This window comes from Ranitomeya variabilis, chromosome 5 (genome assembly GCF_051348905.1).
Source record: "Ranitomeya variabilis isolate aRanVar5 chromosome 5, aRanVar5.hap1, whole genome shotgun sequence".
NCBI classification, from domain to species: Eukaryota; Metazoa; Chordata; class Amphibia; order Anura; family Dendrobatidae; genus Ranitomeya; species Ranitomeya variabilis.
Window position 1 is genome coordinate 261,756,082 of NC_135236.1, and position 27,047 is coordinate 261,783,128.

The 27,047-nt window shown below is 41.6% G+C and overlaps 1 protein-coding gene across 2 annotated transcripts in view; it reads left to right on the top strand.

Moving 5' to 3' along the window:
• TLN2 (talin 2) overlaps positions 1-27,047 on the top strand; it is a 248,215-nt gene that overhangs the window by 181,046 nt on the left and 40,122 nt on the right. For both annotated transcript variants that reach the window (XM_077264168.1, XM_077264170.1), the window contains 10 exons: positions 1,632-1,813; positions 4,042-4,174; positions 7,296-7,397; positions 12,809-12,979; positions 14,986-15,132; positions 15,433-15,534; positions 17,750-17,869; positions 17,974-18,120; positions 20,745-20,911; positions 21,580-21,763. In XM_077264168.1, the coding sequence (XP_077120283.1) occupies positions 1,632-1,813; positions 4,042-4,174; positions 7,296-7,397; positions 12,809-12,979; positions 14,986-15,132; positions 15,433-15,534; positions 17,750-17,869; positions 17,974-18,120; positions 20,745-20,911; positions 21,580-21,763 (1,455 nt within the window). The remainder of the gene's footprint in view (positions 1-1,631; positions 1,814-4,041; positions 4,175-7,295; positions 7,398-12,808; positions 12,980-14,985; positions 15,133-15,432; positions 15,535-17,749; positions 17,870-17,973; positions 18,121-20,744; positions 20,912-21,579; positions 21,764-27,047) is intronic.

A 27,047-nucleotide genomic window follows, 5' to 3' on the forward strand; every position in this document is an offset into this window, starting at 1 on the left:
GAGTGTATGGTGCAGGCTCAGGAGCTGAGCCCACTTTATGCCAGGCAGATGTCGGCTGTAGAACAGCCAGCACCTGCCTCTAACAGCTTGGGTCAATGATAGAACTACTTTGGTGCTGCGGTCAGTCTCCGACAGATGCAAGTGGCATAAAGAAGAAAGATTACAGCTTCCCATGATCATCTTTTCCCCCATGTTGCAACCAGTGACCGAAGGAAATACATGAACATTTAGTGGGGAAGGTAGTGTTTATTTCTTTTTGGGTTTTCTTTTCCCCTTCTTTTTCCTGCATTGTGGAGATGTTTTGGTTTCCTTAGGGCGCTTTCACACTGCGTTCAGGCATCAGTTTAGCGGTCCTGTCAGACCTGATGTCTGAACCTCCCACTAAACGGTACTCAGGCACATGCGCCGACAGTGCTAAAGACTAATAATGGGTGCCGGCAGAGCAGATGTGCACTCTGCTGTGCTTAATTTTCGGGCGTATATGCCTACTGGAGACAGACACTCCGGCGCAGTCTACTACTGCGTCTCTGCTTTCAGTAGGTGTACACACTCGAAAATGATGCACAACAAAGTGTATGTGAGCTCTGGTGGCACCATTATAGTCTAAGGCCTCGTCGGCGCATACATCTGAACCCTCGCAAAATGGCATTCGGATGTATGCCGACTGGGCCATAGAATATAATGGTGCCGCCAGAGCGACCATGTGCACTGTTATGCATCACTTTTGAGCCAATATTCCTACTGGAGTGGACACTGAAACATAGTAGACTGCCTGAACATGATGCACTTTCACTCTGCCCACACCATTATAGTTTTTGGCCCCTTTGGCGCATATGTCCGAATCCCGTTTTACCATCCACGGTACCACCAAATGGGTGCCTGAATGCATTGTGGAAGCACCCTTAGTTCTAATTATCTTGTGTATGGTAGACACAGCCATGAGTGCCATACAGTATATAAACTCTGCACATCCTGTTTTTTTTGTTTGTTTGTTTGTTTTTCTTTCTTTTTACATGGGTTTTGTACAGGTAAGGTTCTACTCGCGGAATATTTTTAACTATAACAATGTTAAGTCTCTTTTTTTTTTTTTCTTTTTTTTTCTTTTTTTTTTTTTTTTTTTTTACAAAGGGTTACACTTTGATCCAAAGTTTAATAAAGACCTCCATTATTGTATCAGGGGGTGCAGAAAACGTGTATAGGGATATGAGTTTTTTACTTTTTATTATTCATCTTGTTAACTAAAATATAAAAATTACCAGATCTCCAAGACAATGGTCAATTTATACAGACTATCTAAATTTACAACAGTTTTCTGGATTAATATGATCTATGGTCACTCATTATATAGTGAGAAGTCATGCAGCTTTATAATACTTCTATGTTCCAGTTCATGACTATGACTGCCTGAAGGCAACCCTAATCTGACTTTTCATTATATAATGAATTACTGTACCTTTATATGGAGAAACCTGGCAGATCCCCTTCATTCCTTTCTGGTATTTTATTAGGATCCCTGAAGGTACAATTACATCTGTTACTATGGTAAGAGCTGACTTACATTCCAATGTAAGAAAGCTTTCTCCAATTATTTTTTCCTGTATAATTGTAAAGAAATATTTTATCACACACAGGGGGCTCGAGCCCAGGAGCCTATTTTGGTGTCTGCTGTCACCATGCTAGAAAGTTCATCATCACTTATCAAGACTGCCCGCTCTTTAGCAATCAATCCGAAAGATCCACCAACATGGTCTAGTCTCGCTGGTCATTCTAGAATTGTGTCGGACTCTATCAAAAGTTTAATTACATCGATCAGGTATGAATAGCACTTACCAAGTAATTGTGGTCGGGGGGTCATAATGGGGTGTTCTCATTTTATAAGTGATGGCGTATTGCTTGAATATGCCATTACTGTATGATCAGTGCGAGCTTTACCACTAATCACCTCACCATTCCTAAGAATGAAGGGGCCCCTCCCCTGGCATAGAACTGCATACCTTCTGTCTTCTATCACTTTTTGGATTTATGTAAAGAGGGAGGTCAGTGTGAAAGAGGCTGCGGAGGGTTATGGGATCCACAACCTTGAAGTTCGTGTCTGACAGTTGCTGCAAGGTCTGTATCGGTACCAAGATTGGGGCTAGGTTCTCCTATTAGTACATCGATTGAGAATAGGTACTCTGAGTACCCTGATTGTTGATAGGTACCCTTATTGGCACCCTGATTGCGGATAGGTACCTGTTGGTACCAGGATTGTGGATAGGTACACTTATTGGTACTGCCATTGCGGATTGGTACACTTATTGGTACCGCCATTGCGGATAGGTACCCTTGTTGGTGCCTCCATTTTGAATAGGTTCCATTTTTGGTACCGCCATTGCGGATAGAGGTACCCATGTTGGTACCTCCCTTGCGGATAGGTACCCTTGTTGGTACCGCCGTTGAGGATAAGGTACCCTTTTTGGTACCTCCATTGCAGATAGGTACCCTTGTTGGTACCTCCATTGTGGATGGGTACACTTGTTGGTACCTCCATTGCGGATGGGTACCCTTGTTGGTACCTCCATTGCGGATGGGTACCCTTGTTGGTACCTCCATTTTGAATAGGTTCCATTTTTGGTACCGCCATTGCGGATAGGTACCCATGTTGGTACCTCCCTTGCGGATAGGTACCCTTGTTGGTACCGCCGTTGAGGATAGGTACCCTTTTTGGTACCCCCATTGCAGATAGGTACCCTTGTTGGTACCTCCATTGCGGATGGGTACCCTTGTTGGTACCTCCATTGCGGATGGGTACCCTTGTTGGTACCTCCATTGCGGATGGGTACCCTTGTTGGTACCTCCATTGTGGATGGGTACCCTTGTTGGTACCTCCATTGCGGATGGGTACCCTTGTTGGTACCTCCATTGCGGATGGGTACCCTTGTTGGTACCACCATTGAAGATAGGTGTCCTTGTTGGTACCCCCATTGCAAATGGGTACCCTTGTTGGTACCCCCATTGCGGATGGGTACCCTTGTTGGTACCACCATTGAACATAAATATCCTTGTTGGTACCACCATTGAAGATATGTATCCTTGTTGGTACCCCCATTGAGGATAGGTACCCTTTTTGGTATCGCCATTGAGGATAGGTACCCTTGTTGGTACCCCCATTGCGGGTGGGTACCCTTGTTGGTACCCCCATTGCGGGTGGGTACCCTTGTTGGTACCCCCATTGCGGATGGGCACCCTTGTTGGTACCCCAATTGCGGATAGGTACCCTTGTTGGGGCCCCCATTGCGGATGGGTACCGTTGTTGGGGCTCATCATTGCTGATGGGTACAATTGTTGGTACCTCCATTGCGGATGGGTACCCTTGTTGGGTACCCCCATTGCGGATAGATGCTATTTTTAAAGATCAACACCTTCACCTTTATAGACTTTTTATCCTTGCAGAATAATTTATGCACTCTTTCTTCCCCTTTTGTGTTAACCATTGTAGATAGGAAAGCAAAGAAACATACGTTGCTGGGTAGCTTTACTTTTTTCTGTGCCATGAAAATGCCAATTTTTGAAATCTTTAACATCTTTCTTATAAACTGCCACCAATTGTTAGTACAATGACTGCACCCATCTCATTGCACGTGGTAGACTGACGGCCAGGATCATGCAATCATGTAAAGAAGATTTAACCTGCTGTTCAGCTAAGGAAAGGGGTGGAAGACATTATAAATAATTACACACAAGACCAGCAAGCTGTCTCTGTCCTCTGCAAAATGTCCGCTACAGAACTGCTGCAGGAATACGTCCTGTATGGACATAACTGCAGTCTACAGAGTATACCTGCCATAAGTGGAATAATCCCTTTCAGAACACATTACAAAACCACAAGATAAATGTTGGGGAACCCTCGCTTTGACAATTATATCATTTTTACCCTCCGTTTCAGTAAACGTCTTGTGGCTTAATTCTTGCCATTGAGTGAGAGAGAGGAAATGTGCATCACAGGTATTCTGAATTGTTTTCTGTTATTCATTCTACTGAAAAATACATGTGTTATTGTAGAGACAAAGCTCCTGGGCAGAGAGAGTGTGACCAGTCCATCGACAGCATCAACCGATGTATTCGAGACATTGAGCAAGCATCTCTTGCAAGTGTCAGCCAGAATCTAGCCATGCGGGATGACATCTCACTAGAGGTAATGGTGATTAGTGAATGCATCATGTCAGCATAAGTGAAGCTTTGGTCTTGGAAGCTCTAAAATATAATGGCATTATCAGAATCATCACCGTTACTGTGGTGAATGAATTTCCGATTGTCTCTCTTGGCCCGTAACTCATGTGTAGAATGCCACAGCCTGAGTCCACGTTGCATTGAGAAAAAGGAGAATTGTGTAGTCTGCTTCATGTACAGATTGCCTTGCAGTAACCAGTAAAGGAAACTTTACAAATGGAGTAACGGTATGGCCGTATTGGTGCTCGTACCTCAATAAACATAATACCTTTTTGTAGAGGACGGACATGCTAGTCATGAAAAATCTTAGAAGTCATATACAAATCAGGTTGCAAGTGTAAAGGGGAGTGAGAGTGCATTTCATCGGTTTCTTTTAAGTCCACTGCTCTTCCAGCCTGATTAGAATATGGCTTCTATGCAGGATGTGCTGACAGGGGGTCCCTTTCACTGCTAATATAAACACTATTAAAGGGAACCTGTCAGCAGGAAGGGCTGAGCAACCTACAGACACTGTCAGGTCGGCGCCGTTATACTGATTACAGTGACACCTTGGTTGATGAAATCTATCTTGTGGTTGTTGTTTAATCTTTATTTGTAGTTTGAGATTCTCGTGCTCCGGAGCGGCCTGTGGGGGGTCTTCATATGGTGCTCTGATTAGGTGTTCATACTGATGGCTTCTGACAGGTCCCTGATCCCTGAGTAACCTGCCCCCTATTTAACATACTACATATAATATAGTTTGAAAAAAAAATTCACATTCAGCAGGCAGGCGGCTGTTGCATGATCGCATCTATAATATCCATTTAATTATTTTATTTAGTGATAGAATTTTTTTTTTTCCTGAAGAAATTTATTTCTCAAAATGCCGCCTGCCGCTCCTGCACGGTAACGTAGTTTGGAACCCCATAGATGCTACTGCGCCGGCGCCATTTTGCTAGAGAAAAAAAAAGTCTCCTCCAATCTGGTGCTGGCGGCACCTGTGCAGTAGCATCTATCGGAGATCAGATAGACACTACTGCGCAGGAGCCGTCAGCGCCATCTTGGTGGAGACATTTTTTTTCCTCTGGCAAAATTGTCGCCTGGGCAGTTTCATCTATCTGATCGCTGAAAGATGCTACTGCGCAGGCGAGGCTGGAGCCATTTTAAGAATTTTCTTGTTCTTAAATTTATATACCATATTTTGTGGATCATAAGACACACAGCAAATTTTGAGGAGAAAAATAGGGAAAAAAAACTTTTTAATAAAATGGTGGTGCTACTTATAATCCATGTGTCTTATTTCTTACTGGGGGGGGGGCTGTGGTGAAGTGGGGTCCCTGGGTCGCTGCTGGAGGAGGCAAGAGTGAAGGGCTACTGCAGGCCGCAGGCTGGGATGAGGGGATGTGCGGTGCGCCGCTGCGGGTGTTCGGTTCGCCGCATATCTGAACACCTCCCTCATCCCAGCCTGCGACCTGCAGCAACGCTCCACTCTTGCCTCGTCCAGCAGCGACCCTGGGACTCTGCTCCACCTCGGCCGGTAAGGCATATCCGCATTTTAAGACACACACCCGTTTTGGGGGGGAAAAAATGTGTGTCAAATCCTTAAACTGCGAGAATCTCATTAACTCAAAACTACAATCACAGATTAAACAACTACAAAATGGACTTCAACAACCAAGGTATCATTTTTAATCAGTATAACGGCGCCGACCTGACACTGTCTGTTGGTTACTGTGCACAATCCTGCTGACCGGTTCCCTGTAACTAAATTACTGTGGATGAATATATATAGTATAAATTAATAACATGTATGGACACTTGGCTTTTGTAGCGACTTCAGTGACATAGAGGAAAGCTGCAGAGAAATTCTAGCCTCTACAACACGTTTCACCTTGACAGGCATCATCAGGGGTATAGAATCCTGATTGAGCACATCTTCATAGTCTGCCGAAAATCTAATTCTATGCGGTCTAAAACCAAATGTGAAACCATGGAATGTCAGGATTAGTGTGTGGCTTCGGTGTGCTCAGCTAATATGCTAAGAGTCCCCGCACCTGCATGTGTGGCGGATGTTCGCTAGCTGCAACACATGCAAGGATTGTGCTGAAAAAGAGTTTGGACCGCACCTCCAAAAATCATACATTGATCTATGCCATGGTGATAGGGACCCACTAACAGGTTTGACGTGATGTGGCAGTGGGCTTCATACAGTCTGATCAGATTGGTCAACGAAGAACCTCATGTACAGTAATATATAATTTTGCCTAGCGACATTAGATCAGTATATGATTTTTGGAGGTGCTGACGACTCTTTTTCAGTATATTACATGCAAGGATTGCCTAACAAACAGGCAATCCCTACATGTGTTGCTGCTGTCAAACAGCCACAGGGACTCGAACATATCTTTCGAGCACGTCAAAGACACTCAGTACACGAGCATGATCAGATAACACCTAATCCAAAAACGTTCGCTCATCACTACTGTCCGCCAAATCAGCTTTTCAGCTGGCAATTATATAGGGAAATCTCAGTAGGATCAACCCTTCTAAGTTGCGTTGGGCATGCAGGTCAAAAAGTGGAATAAAATACCATGATATCTGCAATCTGATGTCTTATTCTCGACAAAAATCTTGTTAAGATCTACGGGCCGGACACTGATCTCCCACAGAATCTGCTTTTTAAGCTTATTTTAAATGAAAGGGGCATTACCAGTGTGAGACATGAAATAACTGACAGTCTGCTCTCCTGAGCTATGTGTCCCACACGGGTAACACCTGCTTTAATTTAAAATAAGCTCTGATTCTCAGAGAGATCTTTGTCCCGCCCTTAGATCTTCCCAGCTCACTCACTTACTAAGAAAAATATGGATTTCTCTGCAATAAGACATCGGATTGCACATATCAAGGTATCATTTTATTCAACTTTCTATAACCTGCATGTCCACATAGACGGTTTAGGAGGGTTGATCGTACTGAAAGTTTCTTTGACGTGTATGGATACCTTTTAATAGCAAATGGTGCAAAGATAACTTGAAATGAGTTCCTAAATTCCAGAAAGTTCTCATTCCGGTTACATAAATGGCTGTGTCTTGCTTTTCATGTTTAAGGCTCTCCAGGAACAGCTAACATCTGTGGTACAGGAGATCGGCCACCTGATAGATCCTATCACTACAGCTGCACGAGGAGAGGCAGCCCAGCTGGGTCACAAGGTGTGTATGACGTGACACTTCAGAATGGAAAACATCATACAATACTCCAAACATGGATTCTGCATGTGATAATGAAATTCTCTAGCCATAAAAATGTAAATAAAATGTGTGTAGTATGTGTTCTCATAATATAAAGAATTGTGTGTGTAAAGGAAAACGTGACTTAAATGATGACTATAAGGATTGTACTATTATACAGGCTTCCTGTGCTCACGTGCAAGCTCCAGCATGATTTAATACATAATAAATTAAATAATAGGGGCTAATTGTGGAAGGCATATGTGATAGGAGAGAAAGTAATGAAAATAATTATTTAATTTATTCATGTTATAACAAGCCTATTCACATTCTTCAACATCAGAATAGTCACAATTGGGTATGACAAGGAGTTTAGATTGCAAGAATGTAGCAAATATAAAGTATAAACCGTGAACCGGACCACACACATTAGATAAACATCAGTAAATAGGTGTATTTGTGATGGGGTCTCACCTGTGTCAAGGTAACAAAAAAAAGCCAAAAAACTGTCATCTCCAATTAATTCTCTGAAATTAGGCTGCGCCATAGGTGTCTTAGGGTATGTGCACACACTGCGGATTTTGCTGCGGGTCCGCAGCAGTTTCCCATGCGTTTACAGTATAATGTAAACCTATGGGAAACGAAATCCGCAGTGCACATGCTGCGGAAAAAAACGCGCGGAAATGCAGCGGTTTACATTCCGCAGCATGTCAATTCTTTGTGCGGATTCCGCTGCGGGTTTACACCTGCTCCATAATAGGAATCTGCAGGTGAAAACCCGCAGTGGAATCCGCAATAGAAACCGCGATAAATCCGCATGAAAAACCGCAGCGGTTTTGCACTGCGGATTTATCAAATCCGCTGCGGAAAATTCCGCAATGGAATCCGCAGCGTGTGCACATGGCCTTACAACTTCCTATATCCTTACGCCTATGTCTGTTAAACTGTACATTTTTGCACAATATTTTCTATCAAACTGTAACTTCATGTTATTATATCATCAAAACATACAAAGTCTGTGACCTCTGAGTACCTCACAACTGTGGTGAACTATTAAAGTTAGAGATATGTGGCCCTACTGCACACATGTCACAAACTCTGGCCTGCCGGATGATTATACTTGGCTTCCGACGCCGGCACCTGGATGCCAATACAGTTGAAAGCAATGATGGAGGTGGGAAATAGTCTACTCTCTCCTCCATCATTCTTCCTTTGCATCTCTTGTCTCAGCGCAGCAGGCTCAGAGCAGTGAAGAGCTGCACAGCGCTCACTACCGACACCGGACCTGCGAGGAATGAGGAGAGGTGAGTATTTATTTATGTGGGGCCCATTAGACTATGTGGAGAGAAATGTGAGACCCATTTTACTGTATGAAGGACTATGTGGGGCCATGATACTTTATGTAGCACTATATGGGGCCCAGTATTCTGAATGGAGCACTATGTGGGGCCTATTATACTGTGCGGAGAGCTATGTGAGGAACACAGTTGGGGCATAATACTGTGTTGGGGTCACTTTTTATTTTCCTGGAGGGGTATAGTAGGGTCATCATACAATGTGTGTGGAGGGTACAGTGGAGGAATTCACTGTTGGGGGGGTATCATACTGTGTTTGGGGGGGCACTTTTGTTGGCATCGTACTTTATCTGTATTATTTATTAATTCAAGGTTTGTTAATACATATTTAAATTAGGCTTTTGAGCCGTATGCTTTTTACTGCTCTTACATATCATATTACCATATTTTTCAGACTATAAGATGCAACGGACCATAAGACTCACCCCAAATTGTGGGATGGAAAATAGCAAAAAATAAAAAAAGATTTTTATTAGCTGGGGGTCCTTCTTATTGTCCGAATTTAAGGTATCTTACTTGAGGGTTGGCGGTAGTAGAACAGGGTCACAGGAGGCATGGTCCCTTCCTCAGGAAGACAGCAGAGGCATAAGTGGGGCAATGCTGCTGTCCTGGAGTATCCCAGTGGTGCGATGCTGCGGGTCCGGTGCCTGCGGTGAGGCAGAGCAGAGTGCATTGCATGGAGCAGGGTCTCTTCCTCAGGATGCCGGCAGCGGAAATGTGGCGATGATGCGGCTCGGTGTCCACAGTATGCGGAGCCGAGTGCATCTTGGGTTTCTCGGCGGCCATTTTCTTGAAGCTGAGGTCTTCCGAGATCTCAATCTGCACACGTGTGGCCATTTTCCTGAAACCCAAAGCCTCAGGAAAATGGAGCGCGAGAGGCTCAGCCGAGATCTCAATCTGAGCAAGTGCCGCCTCCGGCGGCCCACGGCTTCCGGAAGATAGCCACAGGGAAACTAATGATGCACTCCGCACTGCTCACCGCCGACACCGAGCTTCAGCATCACCACACTACTGCCGCAACCGGTTCCCTGAGTAAGGGACGCCGCTACACCACTGCCGCAATCCCCGGTAAGCCTGCGTTCGGACTATAAGACGCACCCCCCATTTTCCTCCCAATTTTTTTGGGGGGAAATAGTGGGTCTTAGGCTATGTGCACACGTTGCGGATTAGGCTTAGGAATTTCTGGTGCAGATTCTGTCTCTCCTGGCAGAAAACGCACCTGCGGTTTTTTGTGCGGTTCCGCAGCGTTTTTTTGTGCGTTTTTGCTGCGTTTTTCTTGCGGATTTGCTGCGTTTTTTACCCCTGTGGATTTCTATAATGGAATGGGTACAAAAACGCTGCAGATTGACAAAAAAGAAGTGACATGCTACTTCTTTTAAACCGCAGCGTTTCCGCAGCGGATTTTCCGCAAAGTGTGCACAGCATTTTTTTTTTCTCATTGATTTACATTGTACTGTAAATCAATTGCGGATCTGCAGCGTTTCTGCACTGCAAAAAACGATGCGGATCCGCAGAGAATCCGCAACGTGTGCACATACCCTTATAGTCCGAAAAATACGGTATGTTATTCCAGTATAGTTCATTAATAACACTGGTCAACAGCATTTTTGGTGCCAAAGATATTTCATCGAATTTGGGGTATTTTTGGGGTGCTGATTCTGAATATGTCATCAGTTTTGCCAGATTGGCTCAAGTTTTTGAGATTTTTGGTATCTTATTTATAGCACTTGTTGGTAAATGCGACGCATCATCTCATTAATTTCTTTGGATTAGTACTTGAACTGAGCAGTTCTCAATATAGTTTTGTGTTAATTAGTGTTCTAAAAGTTTGTTCATAGCTTGATTTTTGCACTAACTTTATGTTGTTGTCTGTTTTCCAGTGAAAAGCATGAACTCATCAAGAAGTTGTCTTAACGATCCAGACTCATTCTGTTACATTTGTGGTGAATACACACTGCCAAAACATAGAAGAAACATAACAGACTTCGTAAAAAAAGTGTATTTTGCCTATTTTGGGGTTATGCTTGGGGACCAAGACAAGTTTTGGGCACCACACATAGTGTGCAAAGCATGTATCGAATTATTACGAAAATGGAGCAAAGGACAAAGAAAAAGCTTCAAATTTGGTGTTCCAATGGTGTGGAGAGAGCCAAAAAATCATCATGATGACTGTTATTTATGGTAAACACAGGTACAGGCACATCTTCACAATGAGGGACAGGCCTTCTTGCAGATTCCATGTTACTCCCATTTTCGTTTCTTATGCTTATTGAATCCTTGCACTTGCACTGCACAGAAATAACAGTCATCATGATGATTTTTTGGCTCTCTCCACACCATTGGAACACCAAATTTGAAGCTTTTTCTTTGTCCTTTGCTCCATTTTCGTAATAATTCGATACATGCTTTGCACACTATGTGTGGTGCCCAAAACTTGTCTTGGTCCCCAAGCATAACCCCAAAATAGGCGAAATACACTTTTTTTACGAAGTCTGTTATGTTTCTTCTATATTTTGGCAGTGTGTATTCACCACAAATGTAACAGAATGAGTCTGGATCGTTAAGACAACTTCTTCTTGATGAGTTCATGCTTTTCACTGGAAAACAGACAACAACATAAAGTTAGTGCAAAAATCAAGCTATGAACAAACTTTTAGAACACTAATTAACACAAAACTATATTGAGAACTGCTCAGTTCAAGTACTAATCCAAAGAAATTAATGAGATGATGCGTCGCATTTACCAACAAGTGCTATAAATAAGATACCAAAAATGTCAAAAACTTGAGCCAATCTGGCAAAACTGATAGCATATTCAGAATCAGCACCCCAAAAATACCCCAAATTCATTAAAATATTTTGGACACCAGAAAAAAAATTTTTTTTTGTTGACCTGTGTAATTGTTTGTTTTATTGTAAGATCTGTTTATTAAAAGGTTCATTGTTATATTTAATAAGGAAAGACTCCTCAATTTTAGACATTTTTTTTTAATAAATATAAAGGTTTCCCGCGATTTTGTCCAAGATTTTAATTTTGACCCTCTGTATACTTGAGTTTGATATACAGTTGAAACCAGAAGTTTACATACACTATATATATTAAGACACATATGCATGTTTTTCTCAATATCTGAAATGAAATCAGAATTATCCTTTTCCGTTTTAGGTCAGTTAGGATTACCATAATTATTAATAATTGCCAAATGGCAGAATAATGAGAGAGAGAGAATGTTTCGGGCTGTTTGCCCTCGTCATCTGCGAATTGAGATACTGATTTGGCTTTTATCCTAAGTCATATTGCATGACTCGTTAGAGGGTTGATTGTGACTTGTAGAATCGCTACTTCCAACAGGTGGCGCTATAGAGTTAAGTCCTCTTTTTCTCAGAAGAGGCAATTTGCATATTTAATTTCCCAGAGGAGCATTGCACGGCAAATAAGCCTCCTTACCTTGACAAGCCAGAGATGGTATGTCACTCTCCATAAGGAGAAACGTTACCCCTTAGACCCCAGTCCAGAGCCTCTCACCTAGCCAAATCCGTTCTCATGCTTCGCACTGACGAGGGCCAACAGCCCGAAACACCGTGTCTGCGAATTGAGATACTGATTTGGCTTTTATCCTAAGTCATATTGCACGACTCGTTAAAGGGTTGATTGTGACTTGTAGGATCGCTACTTCCAACAGGTGGCGCTATAGAGTTAAGTCCTCTTTTTCTCAGAAGAGGCAATTTGCATATATAATCTTTAGCGACATGTTGGATTAGCAGTTGCCAACAGACATTGATCCACCAGTCTATGCTGCTGAAGAGATGTTGGATGAAGGCGGAACCTTATATTAAAGATGTCTGAGAACATTGCATCATCTCTGTATTGCTTATGCCACTGAAAATGGTCAAAGCCCCGTGATATGACATGACTTTTTCACACAGATGTTTGTTTGTGTCACGGCTGGTTATTGGACTCAGATTCTTTCCTAGAAGGGTTTTCGGCAGAGTTGCATTTGTAAAGCCTGGAAGATTTTTTTCTTCAATTTAAAACAGGTGACCCAACTAGCCCGGTATTTCGAGCCATTGATTCAAGCTGCCGTTGGCCTGGTTTCCAAAATCCTCGACCATCAGCAACAGATGACAGTACTGGATCAAACCAAGACACTAGCGGAGTCTGCCTTACAGATGCTTTATGCAGCCAAGGAGGGTGGTGGAAACCCCAAGGTATGTAAGACTTATTTTTTGTGCTTAGCATTTAATTTGCTGCTTGTTTTGCAAGGCTCGTTAAAGGGTCGATATTGAATTTTAGCATTGCTACTTCCAGTATGTGGTGCTAGAGTTCAAGTCCGCTTCCTCTCTGAAGAGACAATTTGCATATTATAGAGAAGAAACCCACTATAATGTACAGCCATGTTTACATAAGAAGAGTGGTGTTTAGCTTAAAAGCCTTAAAGGGGTTGTCCGGCCCAAATCGATAAGTCTGCAGTCACTCTGTGGGACTGTAGACTTATTATTATTATTATTATTTATATAGCACCATTAATTCCATGGTGCTGTACATGGGAAGGGGTTACATCAAAATACAGTAAACAAACTAACAATGACAGACTGATACAGATGGAAAAGGACCCTGCCCTTGCGGGCTTACATTCTACAGGATTATGGGGAAGGAGACAGTAGGTCGAGGGTTATGAATCCCCCCAGCGATTCGCCGATTTCTGACCCGAGATCGGAGGGTTTGTATGTGTTGTATGTACTCCTGGCAAGAACCTGTCTGAGTGTGGCCTCGCCCCATACATGTGCATAGAACGAGGCTGCACCCCATCTACTGATGTGTCCGATTGGGGGCACGGCCTCAGGTCAATACAAGTGTATGGAGAGCGAGGCGGTGCTCACTGGCCTAGAGTATGTATAACTCATACATTATCTCCGATCCCTGCTCAGAAACCTGCAAATCTCCGCAAGGCACAGTGCGTTCGCTGGGGGGTTTCATAAGTCTGCAATCACACAGAGTGACTGCAGACTTACCGTCTGGACCAGAAAATAATGATGAACGAACGTGCTTGGATAAGATGTTATAGGATAAGGTGTTATCTGAGCATGCTCAGGTGCTAACCGAGTGTTTTCGGTGTGCTAAAAAAATATGTTCGAGTCACCGCGGCTGCATGTCTTGTGGCTGTTCTGACAGATGCAACACAGGTAGGGATTGCCTAACAAACAGACAATCACTGCATGTGTTCCCGCTGTCGAACAGCCGCGAGACATGCAGCCGCGGGACTCGAACATATTTTTCGAGCACGCTGAAAACACTCGGTTAGCACGAGTATGATCAGATAACACCTTATTGGAACACACCTGCTCATCACTACCAGACAACCCCTTTAAGTCGAATCTGCAAATGGTACTATATCTATTTAGTAGAGTATTGCCGAATTATTGATATGGATGGCATTCATTTCAAGTATGAACTCTCGGCAAGAACTAAGCCAAACTATATCAAAATATTGGAGTAGACTGGGATGAGATTGGAAAGAAAGGAAATTATCTAATTTTTTGGTATTACCAGAGACTTTGTAAACATGAAGGCCAATATGTCTTTGTCTCTATCTGGCTTAATTATTTTGCAGACAGAAATATACATCTCATCAAATGCTGGGCTTGTCTGAGACTGGATTAGATGGGGATCTGCAGATTACGGAGACTTTGGGGCTTAGTGCAGCCCTGCAAGAGGAAATATATTTTAGGGGTTATCTAAGACTGTTTAATTTTTTTTCTACCAATCTCTGCTGGCACAGAGTGGTCACAGCAGCTTCTCTTCTGCTCTGATGATGGGACATGACTGCCGATGTCATGCTGATTGACCGTGGGCTCCCTGCTAACTAACTGCAGCTTGCCAGCCGGCTGACAATCACCATGACATCAGCAGTCACGTCCCGTCAACAGAGCAGCCCAGAAGAAGAGTAGCTGATCTGTTGATGTGAAGGAACTGAATCCCTGTTGGCAACTACCTGCCTATTTTGTTTTTTTTGGTCCATAGTAAAAATAAATAAACTATTTCTGGACAACCCCTTTAAGCATCTGGAAGCTTTTAAATGCCCATCTTGTCTATTTTGAGGCCATCCTGAAAAGTATTCACATATGTGTTACTTTGTAAACCTGTAACACCTTGAATAAAGTATAAATATTTTACTGTCATTCCAAACATTGCATTATATATCTACTTTTCACAGGCATCCCACACACATGACGCCATTGCAGAGGCTACTCAACTGATGAAGGAAGCCGTAGATGACCTTATGATTACCCTGAATGAGGCTGCCAGTGAAGTTGGCATGGTGGGAGGCATGGTGGATTCCATAGCGGATGCCATGAGCAGGGTAATTCTATGTACTAATGGCAGGACCGTTGTTTAATGCATCGAGCATGGCGGGGGAGGGGATTCCTGCCTTCTGCTGAGTAGATTTATACTAAATGTATATATCCTGGAGTTATTTGTGTTTCAAGAAATATTGTGAATAGTAGCGGTCAGCATACTCCTTACTGCACCTACCCAAGAGAGCATGCGGATTGATTACATCATGGTTTCTTTTTATTAGGTGCTGAACAGCTTAGCCATAAGAAACTTTTTTCAAAGGTTTATATTAGGGGTTTGAACAAATCTAAATGTTATGTTGCAGCTTGATGAAGGGACGCCTCCAGAACCCACAGGGACTTTTGTGGATTACCAAACCACTGGTGTGAAATACTCCAAGGCAATCGCTGTAACTGCCCAAGAGATGGTAAGAAGGAATGTGCAAGCAAAAAAATCAGAGGAGTATGAGAATTGTAACGTAGTGTGAGCTGTATGTCTCAGGAGACGTTGTCCTTTTCTGTCTTATTTGCAGCACTAATCCTATGTCCTTGTGTGTATATGGGGTTCATTAGCCATTCCGGGTCACCACGCCTGATGATGAGACCCAAGTAGTGTCAAAAGCTTCCGATTTGTCACAGGACTCTCAATGTTTGGTTTTATTTTTTTTCTTTGCATAGCCATGGATAGTATATGTGTAGCTGAAATAACAATACCAGCTCACCAATGGTTTTCTCCCGACTGTTCAGATGTCCTTTGTATGAATTTTATCTGAATGAAGAAGAACCTGTTTGTAGAGCTGGACTCCTTCCCTTTTTATTTGCATATATGTACACCCATGCCCTTTTAATCTAAAGTGGTTATCCAGTACTTTATATTGATAGCCTATCCTATGCGTAGGTCATCAGTATCACATTGGTGGGGGGTGTTACACCTGCCACCCCCTCCGATAATCAGCTGTTCTCTGGGTGGACTGATGTGATCAGTTGCAGAGCTGCACAGATCTGTTAACTGTATAGTGGCCGCAGCAGGGTTCTGCAGATCCAACCCTATTCAAATGAATAGGGTTAGATCTGCAGTACCCCGCTGTGGTCATTCTACAGTTAACAGATCTGTGCAGCTCTGCAACTAATCACATCAGTCCACCCAGAGAACAGCTGATCATCGGAGGGGGTGGCAGGTGTAACACCCCCCACCAATCTGATAATGATCTATCCTAAGTGTAGGCCATCAATATAAAGTACTGGACAACCATTTAAATACACATCTATAATAATGTATAGTTTTTAACCCTGCTGTTTTGTTCGCATTTACTATACACTTGTAGTGTTCCGGGTCACTATGACCCGGCTTATTAAACCTTGATTTTAAACACTCTAACTCCATTTTTTTTATATACTTTTTGCTTACTAGACTGTTTGTGAACATGTTTGGTAGTAAAAAAAAAAAAAAAAAAAAAAAAAAAATGAACTAGAAATCTTTTTTTTTTGTTATTATTCTGAAAAAACAGATCAATGAGCAAAACGGAAATAGAAAACTACACATATTTTATTACAAAAAAACAATGTCTTAGACAGCGCGTTCTGAGCAGTCCGTTCTGCGCATAATATACACGTTATATAAAAGGAGAAACAGGAGCCTAGAGTACAAATGTACAAAAATGCTTTATTTTAGGATACAATATAGGACATAAGACTAAGCAAAAGAGTGAGGATATCACGACAATAGAATTGGAGGGGAACAACAAAGAAGGACAACTCTACCCGTCCACCCCCCAGCCCTAGATATAACCAATGTTGATAAATATGAATAAAAGCTGACAAATACTGGGTGCCAATACATCACATGGTACTAGGAGGATGGAAAGCACAAAGTACATATTGTGAAAAAGCCGCTGGGTGGCTGAACATAGCGCACACAGTCTCAGGGCCAGTGCCCAGTATATTTATATATAGATCCGCCACACAGCAACAATATAGAGAAGTACTAAGCTTACCACAATGAAGGGAGGAGGACAGGAGAGGGTCCCACCGGTGGAAAAGCCCCAACGCACGTTTCGCAGCGCTCAAACGCTGCTTTATCAAGGGGAAGTATAATATACACGTGTAGTGCACACCTAGTGATCTCTCCGGATGCACTCTACATTTTAGAATACACTGCGCACCAAAAATAATCAAAATAAAGCCATTTTTATGGTGCGCAGATCTCAATGCATACCCCCGGTAGAGCGCGTGTACGACCCCATTGAAATAATTTAGGAAATAAATCAATTGATATACAATAGTAGATGCAATAAATAGACCCAACTGAGGTTATAACTCCTTTATTTCACTGAAAATATGGCCTCACAGCTGTAAAAAACGATGTCGGGTCACTATGACCCTAACACAACAAGTGTAACTTTTTGCGTGTAGCAAAAAGTAAACGAAAAAAAAAAAAATACTCATAGGTAGGTCCCCCCAAATGAGGAAAAGTCAAGGAGTCTCAAGTTTTATAGACTTACAGAAAAAAATCTACAGGGCTGCAAAAAGTCTGTTCGGGTCACTATGACCCGAACAGAACATTACGGTTAATGTTTTTACTGAATAGAAAAATTTGGAAAGGATATATAAATAGATGGATAATATTTTTCTTTTTATCTTTAGATGACGAAATCTGTAACAAATCCAGAGGAGCTTGGCGGTTTGGCTTCCCAGGTGACCAGTGACTATGGAAATTTAGCTGTCCAAGGTCGAATGGCTGCTGCCACAGCAGAACCTAAAGAGGTAACATAAGCTGTCTAGGTCATTCTGCTCTTCAAATACATTGCTTATTTGTCGTTGTAACTCTGATCTCTCTCACTTTTTTCTGAAATTTGTTTCTTTTGCAGGTTGGGTTTCAGATCAAGACAAGAATTCAGGACTTGGGACATGGCTGTATATTTTTGGTGCAGAAAGCTGGAGCCCTGCAAATCTGCCCATCTGATAGTTACACTAAGCGGGAATTGATTGAGTGTGCCCGAGCGGTGACAGAAAAGGTGACCTTGCGGAATACGCTGCATAGTTAGCAATTAGAAGTTTGTGTAATACAGGCCAGATTGATGGTCAAACACTAATTTCAGCTAAAATGTTTATATTTGATAGCAAGTAGTACAACAAAGTCTTTTAGATCATTTGTTGAAGTTTGACACTGCCGTGGAAAAAATGCTGCGAAGTAAGAATGCTTTCAAAATTAGAAGTGTTACTAGTTTATTTTTCTCAATTAACAAAACTGAAAGTGAATGAACAATAGAGAAATCAAAATCGATATTAGATGTGACCAGCCTTTGCTTTTGAGACATCATCATTTCTTTTAGATGCACTTGCATAAAATTTTTGAAGCAAGTCACCATGATGATTGTTTCAAAGATCTTGGAGAACTAATCACAGATCTTCTGTGGCTGTAGGTTTGTGTAAATCTTTGTCTCTTTATGTAAACCCAGACAACTCAATGATGTTGAGATAAGGGCTTTGTGAGGAGCATGCCATCACTTCCAGGACTCCTTGTTTTTTTTATGATGAAGATAATTCTTATTGTCATTGTAATTTTGGTGCGTTGCCCTACTGCAGGATACATTTGCAGCCAATCAGACGCCTCTCTGATGGCCACGTTTAATCCTGGCCACATCCACTAATCCATTTGCTGAAATGCAATTTCCAAACTTGCAAGGAGCCTCCACCATGCTTCACTGTTGTTTGCAGACACTCATTATTGTACTGCTCTCAACTCTTCCATGAACAATCTTCCTTGTGTTGCAGCCAGATATTTAAAATTTGAACTTATCACTCTAGAGCACCTGTTAATATTTTTTCTGCACCTCTGTTCCTATCTTTTCTTGCTTAGTTGATTTATTTGGCCTTGTTTTCATGGTGGAGGTATGGCTTGATGGCTGTAATTTTTCTATGAAAACCACTTCTAGCAAGAATTCAATGAACCGCGGATAGATGTAGCTGGGTCCCACTGGTTTGTGGTCAGTTCTTAGATGAGGGCACTACTGGACATCTTGTGATTTTTGAAGGGAAGCAAGCACATATTTCCAAGACCACCCACTACATCTACAGTCCATAACGTTGCACATTTCTTGATGCTTCTTCAAAAGAGTATAGACCACACATCTAGAACCCCAGTCTGCTTTGAAATCTTTGCCTGGTAGAGACCTGGCTGTTGCAGTAGAACTACCTCGCTTAATGGTTTTTGCTGTGCTCAATCTTCCCAGTGGTGTATGACTTGTGACATGAAACCTCCATCCTCACCTTTGTAGCAGAGGTGGGCTGTTCCTCACCCCGTTTTAAGTCTCCTACTAGGCTGTTTTAGGTTTTAGTTAATGTTTTAACCTACATATGAAAATGCTGAACATTATCACCTGTTTGATGTAATTGGTTACTCGTATAATTTGAAAAAGTGTACTTAGAAGAATGTATTACTTTTTGAAGACAAAGACTGGTCACACCAAATATTAATTTGTTTTAGATTTTTATTTTGTTCATTCACTTTGCATTATGTTAATTGCTAAAAAATAAAATATTGAAACGTACATTTTTTACTGCATTCTCACTTTGAAGCCTATAACTTTTTCACAGTGTTGTCTATAAAAGAATTCCAATCAGCTGCTCCATCTCAATAGACTGTTGGTTTCTTTTTTTTAATTTTTAAATTAGTAGAAATGAAGTTAATGTTTGATTTGAAGTTGATGTTTTTTAATGTAATGTAGACAAACTTTAATCGAAATTAATTTTTCTTTCATTAAAGAGTAGTAAAATGTCGCAGGCTGCAATATTTTAAACATTTGGATTTCAGATAAATGCACCAAACAAGTGACTCTCACCAAATTGTACAATGAGTTTGTTATTTTATTTAAATCCTGAGACCAACAACATCATAGAAGTCTAAAGAAACGTGGAATGGCTGTTGCCTGAAACGCTAGCCTCTGCCTGTCTGTGGGTTTGTCTTTGTTTTTGGATTTATATGAAGTGACTTGTCTTGGTGCACTTTGGTTAGTGTTACTCATTCTGTGTCTTTTTCTGAGATCAATCTTTGCGCTTGTGTTCTTGGAGTAGTGCACCACTATGTCCGCAAAGGCAATACTTGTATGTTGTGAGAAATATCCATACAAAATGAATTTTGATAGGTGCCATTTTCCATCTTTATTTTGTGGGTTTGTAATAAATGCTTGGACATTCACCAACGTTGAGAAGTCTGCTCTGCATATGTTCAGTTCTCTCCATTCACTTCTATGGGAGTCCTAAGCATATTGACAAGTACACCTGCTCAGCAATTTTTGGAACTCTCATAGATGTAAACAGAGAAATCTGTACATATACCCCCAATTCTCCATTCTTGGCGGTGCAAGCTATGGTTCTAGACCTGAGATTTACATCTACCAGACACTTATGGCATAATCTACAGAGATGCCATAAATGTCCGCGATGGCAGCATCTTTGTAAAAATATCTTTATAGCCTTAAAAAAATAAGTTTATTGTAATAGGTAAAGTCATTTTGATTTTTTGGGGGGGGGATTTGTTGGACGGTCAAGTTGACTTAGTGCAGTCAGTTATTATTCGTGTAAAGCCTTGTTAGAAGCAATAAAATATTCCATGCTAATTGATTCTATTTCTGCCCAGGTATCTCTGGTACTTTCAGCTTTGCAGGCAGGTAACAAGGGCACACAAGCCTGCATTACAGCGGGCACGGCTGTATCCGGCATTATTGCTGATCTAGACACAACCATCATGTTTGCCACAGCTGGCACACTAAACTCTGAGAACAAGGAATCCTTTGCTGACCACAGGTATTGTGAAATAATGGTTTCTATTAGATTGATAGCTTTATATTGGATGACCGTGTTGTGACTGTTGTAAGTTACCATGTTGGTGAAAGTACAGTTTCATCTTGTATAGATCCTAAAAGAGTCTTCTAAGACTTTAACATTGATGACTTATCCTCAGGGTACACCATTAATTAACCTCTGGGATTTCGTACTGATCTGTTGCAATGAAGGGACCATGGCGCCATAGAGATAAGCTGCAGTACACAATGTAGGGCAATGAAGGATTGCTGTACTTTGCCAAGTGAATATTGCTGGCCTTTCCTAACAATAGACCTCAATGGTAAATTTCCAAAAGTGATCTGAAACAACCTGTTTGTGTGAAAACAATAATGTGAGAACATTACATTATCATCCTCACCTACTGTATCCTCATCCATCCTTTGTAGATTGTGAGCCCTCGCGGGCAGGGTCCTCTCTCCTCCTGGACCAGCTGTGACTTGTATTGTTTAAGATTATTGTACTTGTTTTTATTATGTATACCCCTCCTCACATGTAAAGCGCCATGGAATAAATGGTGCTATAATAATATATAATAATATCAGAACAGATGAAAAGTGAAGGAGAGGCCTCTATAACCAATCATTCGTCACACTGCATTAGCAATCCTTACTTTCTGCTTCTGCTCACAGGGAGAACATCCTGAAGACTGCCAAGGCTCTTGTGGAGGATACGAAGCTGCTGGTGTCTGGTGCAGCATCTAGTCAGGATAAGCTGGCACAAGCTGCTCAGTCATCAGCCAACACCATCACACAGCTAGCAGAGGTGGTGAAATTGGGGGCAGCAAGCTTAGGGTCAGATGACCCGGAAACTCAGGTAAGCAATTCAAGTGTAAGAAGAGAGAGGAGCAGCCACTTCCTTGGAGGAGGATCAGAAATGTGTTGTCCAATTCTCTTACTCCTGCTTTCCTTTATGCGCCCTCCAGCTCTATATCTACCTTCAGATAAGACGTCCTGGCCAGGAAAAGATATTCCAAATGAACACGGAGCACAGTCGGGTACAGTCATATAACACGCTTGGCCCGTGTGTTCTGTATACCCCTTACCTTTCCCTTATTTTGCTATTGAAGGCAGTCTTAAATTTTAAGGCTTCCACAGCACTTCACTAGGGTACATTTGTCTTTTTCATGTTTTCCACTGGTTAAGCCCTATATAACTTCCTACCTGTTTGCTGTTTTGCTAACTTCACTTAGACTACTAAATAAAGCAGCAGTACTATTGTCCATTTCAATATACCTTTTGCTTCCTTTTTCTTGCCGAGATGCGATGTATCATGTAGCGACTTTTCTTTAACTTTAATATTTACTACTTAGTCATTGTTTTTGGATGCAACGTACAAGATAAGGTGACATTTCCTAAGATAACTCAAAATCTACCCTTAAAGGGAGCCTGTCAGCAGGATTGTGCTGAGTAACCAATGTCAGGTCGGCGCCGTTATACTGTTTAAAATACCTTTGTTGATTAAATCTGTCTAGTGGTTGTTGTTTAATCTTAATTTTCAGTTTTGAGTTAATGAGATTCTCGTGCTTTGTGGTGGACCTGTGGGTGGTCATATTATGGTGCTCTGCGTAGGTATTCATGTGTATGGCTTCTGACAGGTCACTGATCCCTCAGTGACCTGCTCTGTAGTTTAAATAATGAATCTAATATATAAAGCTGAATGTGTGTGTGTATGTGTGTATCTCCGGGATTGGCATCTGCACCGTTGCAGCTACAGCCACAAAATTTTGCACAGTCGCATGTCTGGACCCTGAGAGCGTCATAGGCTATGTTGTGAGGCGAAATTTTAACCCCGCACGTTCCAATTCACCAAACAATTTTGCCCCTATCTACATAATGGGGAAAAAGTTAAAGGAAAAGTGTTGGAGGCAAATTGACAGCTGCCAGATGTGAACAAGGGGGACTTAAAGAATGAGAGTGATGGCGCCAAAGAATATATACCGTACAGTTGCTAAGGTGGGGCCCCGACATGGGATACTCGCCACACACTGGGATATGAACACACACAAAATATACCACACGCTACCACGTGCTTGAACACATATATCACCCTGAGCGCACATTTCACCACACATACACCAACCTCGCCGCATGAAAGTCGAAACACAAAAGTCGCCGCTCAAAACTCGCCACGGTCAAAACTCGTACAAAACTAGGCTCACGCAAAACTCGCCACACATGCAAAACTCACCTCATGGAAAACTCGCCACACAGAAAACTTGCACACGCGGAAAAATTGCCACATGCGCAAAAGTTGCCTCACACAAAACTTGCACATACTCAAAACGCACCACACATAAAACTCGCCACGCGCAAAACTTGCTGCACACAACTTGCTACACTAACCTGTCACATGCAACTCGACACACAAAAAGTTGATACACGCATGTCGCCACACAAATCTCATCTCACAAAAGTCGCTACATGCATGTCGCCACACACAACTCAACACACACAACTTGACACATGAAACTCGCCCTAAAACACACACAAGTCTGATATTATCCTTCAAATATAAAAATCTGATTAATAAGCAGACAAACTACAAGAGCAACAACTGTACCATATAGGAAATACGGCAGCTGTCAGTCACATGACCTGTCTATTATGTGCATGTGTGAGCTAATATATACTGCCGGGGGGAGGGCTTCCTGTTGGCTGGGGATTTATCAGGCTGCCAATTTAGTTTACAAATACTGAGGTAAAAATAATGAGCAAATAACGTGTGAACGAGGTCTAATACAGGAGGAGATGACACACAGATATATACAATATACAGGGGAGATGACACACAGGTATATACTATATACAGGAGCAGATGACTCACAGGTATATACTATATACAGGAGGAGATGACATACAGGTATATACTATATACAGGGGAGATGACACACAGGTATATACTATATACAGGAGGAGATGACATAAAGGTATATACTATATACTGGAGGAGATGACACACACACATATATACTATATACAGGGGAGATGACACACAGGTATATACTATATACAGGAGGAGATGACACACTGGTATATACTATATACAGGGGAGATGACATACAGGTACATACTATATACAGGGGAGATGACACACAGGTATATAATATATACAGGGGAGATGACACAGGTATATACTATATACAGGAGGAGATGACACATGTATATACTATATACAGGAGGAGATGACACACAGATATATACTATATACAGGAGCAGATGACACACAGGTATATACTATATACAAGAGGAGATGACACACGTATATACTATATACAGGAGGAGATGACATACAGGTATATACTATATAAAAGAGGAGATGACACATAGGTATATAGAGGAGGAGATGACATACAGCAGGTATATACTATATACAGGAGAGATGACATACAGGTATATACTATATACAGGAGATGACATACAGGTATATACTATAGGAGGAGATGACATACAGGTATATACTATATACAGAAGAGATGACATACAGGTATATACTATATACAGGAGGAGATGACACATAGGTATATACAATATACAGGAGGAGATGACATACAGCAGGTATATACTATTTACAGGGGAGATGACATACAGGTATATACTATATACAGGAGATGACATACAGGTACTATATATAAGGGAGATGACAAACATGTATATACTGACGGTGAAAATGAGGGGTGTGAGTGCAAAATGAGGAGTGAGGGAAAATAGTGGAGTGATCGGAAAATGACAGATGTGAGGTCGAAATGACAAGTGTTAGGGGGGGAATGAGATGAGTGAGGGGGGAATGAGAGGAGTGAGGGGGAAAATGAGAGGCGTAAGGGAGAAAATGAGATGTGAGGGGGAAAATGAGAGGCGTGATGGGAAAATAAGAGAAGTGAGGTGCTATAACTAACCACAAATATTTACCATGCCCAGGCAACGCCGGGCTCTTCAGCTAGTATATATATGTATATATATGTGTATGTGTATATATGTGTATATATATATATGTGTGTATATATATATATATGTATGTATGTATGTATGTATGTGTATATATATATATATATATATATATATATATATATATATATATATATATATATATATATATATATATATATATATATATATATATTATATACATACAATGTGTATTTAAAAAAATCCCCTTCTGCAGGCAGGTGCTAGCAGCGGCGCCTGTGCTGCACCATGATCGCATCCATATTGTGCATTTAATTTTTTTTTAATGTTATCCATAAATTCTTAAGAAAAAAAAAGAAAAAAATCAGTTTGAAAACGGCGCCTTCTTGCTAGAGAAAAAAAATTTGCCTCTTCCCAGATGGTGCTACCTGCGCAGTAGCATCTATCGGATCACCAATAGTTGCTACTGGGCAGGCGTGGCAGTCGCCATCTTAGATTTTTGTTGGAGCCGGAGGTGGTGTGAAGGCTTTTTTTTTTTTTTCTCTAGCAATAAGCTATACTGGTGAATACCTAATTAAAGCACCACATGAAGACCCTCTAAAGGCCGCCCTGGACCACAGGTATATCATTAACTTAAAACTGAAAATAAAGTTTAACCCCTTAATCCCATTTGACGTACTTTCCCGTCAAGGTGACCTGGGACTTAATTCCCAGCGACGGGATAGTACGTCATAGCGATCGTCCGCGCTCACGGGGGGAAGCACAGCTGGGTGTCAGCTGACAATCGCAGCTGACATCCGACACTATGTGCCAGGACCGCCCCCGGCACATTAACCCCCGGCACACTGCGATCAAACATGATCGCAACGTTCCGGCGGTATAGGGAAGCATCGCGCAGGGAGGAGGCTCCCTGCTGTCTTCCCTTAGACCCTAGGTACAAGGCGATGTGCTCACCTTGTACCGAGCGTTTCCTCCCTGCAGGCCCCGGATCCAAAATGGCCGCGGGGCTACTTCCGGGTCCTGCAGGGAGGTGGCTCAGAGCAGGCTCTGGTAAGCCTCCCTGCTGTGCCTGTGTGATCGCTGATCTGACACAGTGCACAGCAAAGTGTCAGATCAGCGATCTGTCACTATAACATGATGGGCCCCCCAAGCCGCCCCCCCCCCCCCCATAAAGTAAATAAAAATTATAAAGTAAAAAAATATTCAGATGTGTTTGAAAAAAAAACAAAAAAAAACCTAAATAAATAATAGAAAAATATATATTGTTCCAATAAATACATTCCTTTATCTAAATAAAAAAAGAAACAATAAAAGTACACATATTTAGTATCGCCGCGCCGCGTCCGTAACGACCCTACCTATAAAACTGTCCCACTAGTTAACCCCTTCAGTGGACACCGTAAAAAAAAAAAGTGAGGCAAAAAACAACGCTTTATTATCATACCGCCGAACAAAATGTGGAATAGCACGCGATCAAAAAGACAGATAAAAATAACTATGGTACCGCTGAAAACATCATCTTGTCCCGCAAAAAACGAGCCGCCATACAGCGTCATCAGCGAAAAAATAAAAAAGTTATAGTCCTCAGAGTATAGAGATGCAAAAATAATTATTTTTTTCAATAAAATAGTTTTTATCGTATAAAAGCGCCAAAACATTAAAAAATGATATAAATGAGGTATCGCTGTAATCGTACTGACCCGAAGAATAAAGCTGCTTTATCCATTTTACCAAACGTGGAACGGTATAAGCGCCACCCCCAAAAAAAATTAATGAATAGCTGGTTTTTGTTCATTCTGCCTCACAAAAATCAGAATAAAAAGCGATCAAAAAAGTCACGTGCCCGAAAATGTTACCAATAAAAACGTCAACTAGTCCCGCAAAAAACAAGACCTCACATGACTCTGTGGACCAAAATATGGAAAAATTATAGCTCTCAAAATGTGGTAACGCTAAAAATATTTTTTGCAATAAAAAGCGTCTTTTAGTGTGTGACGGCTGCCAATCATAAAAATCCGCTAAAAAACCTGCCATAAAAGTAAATCAAACCCCCCTTCATCACCCCCTTAGTTAGGGAAAAAAAAATTGTACCGTATTTTTCGGACTATAAGACGCACCGGACTATAAGGCACACCCAGGTTTTAGAGGTGGAAAATAGGGAAAAAAATATTTGAAGCAAAAAAATGTGGTAAAAT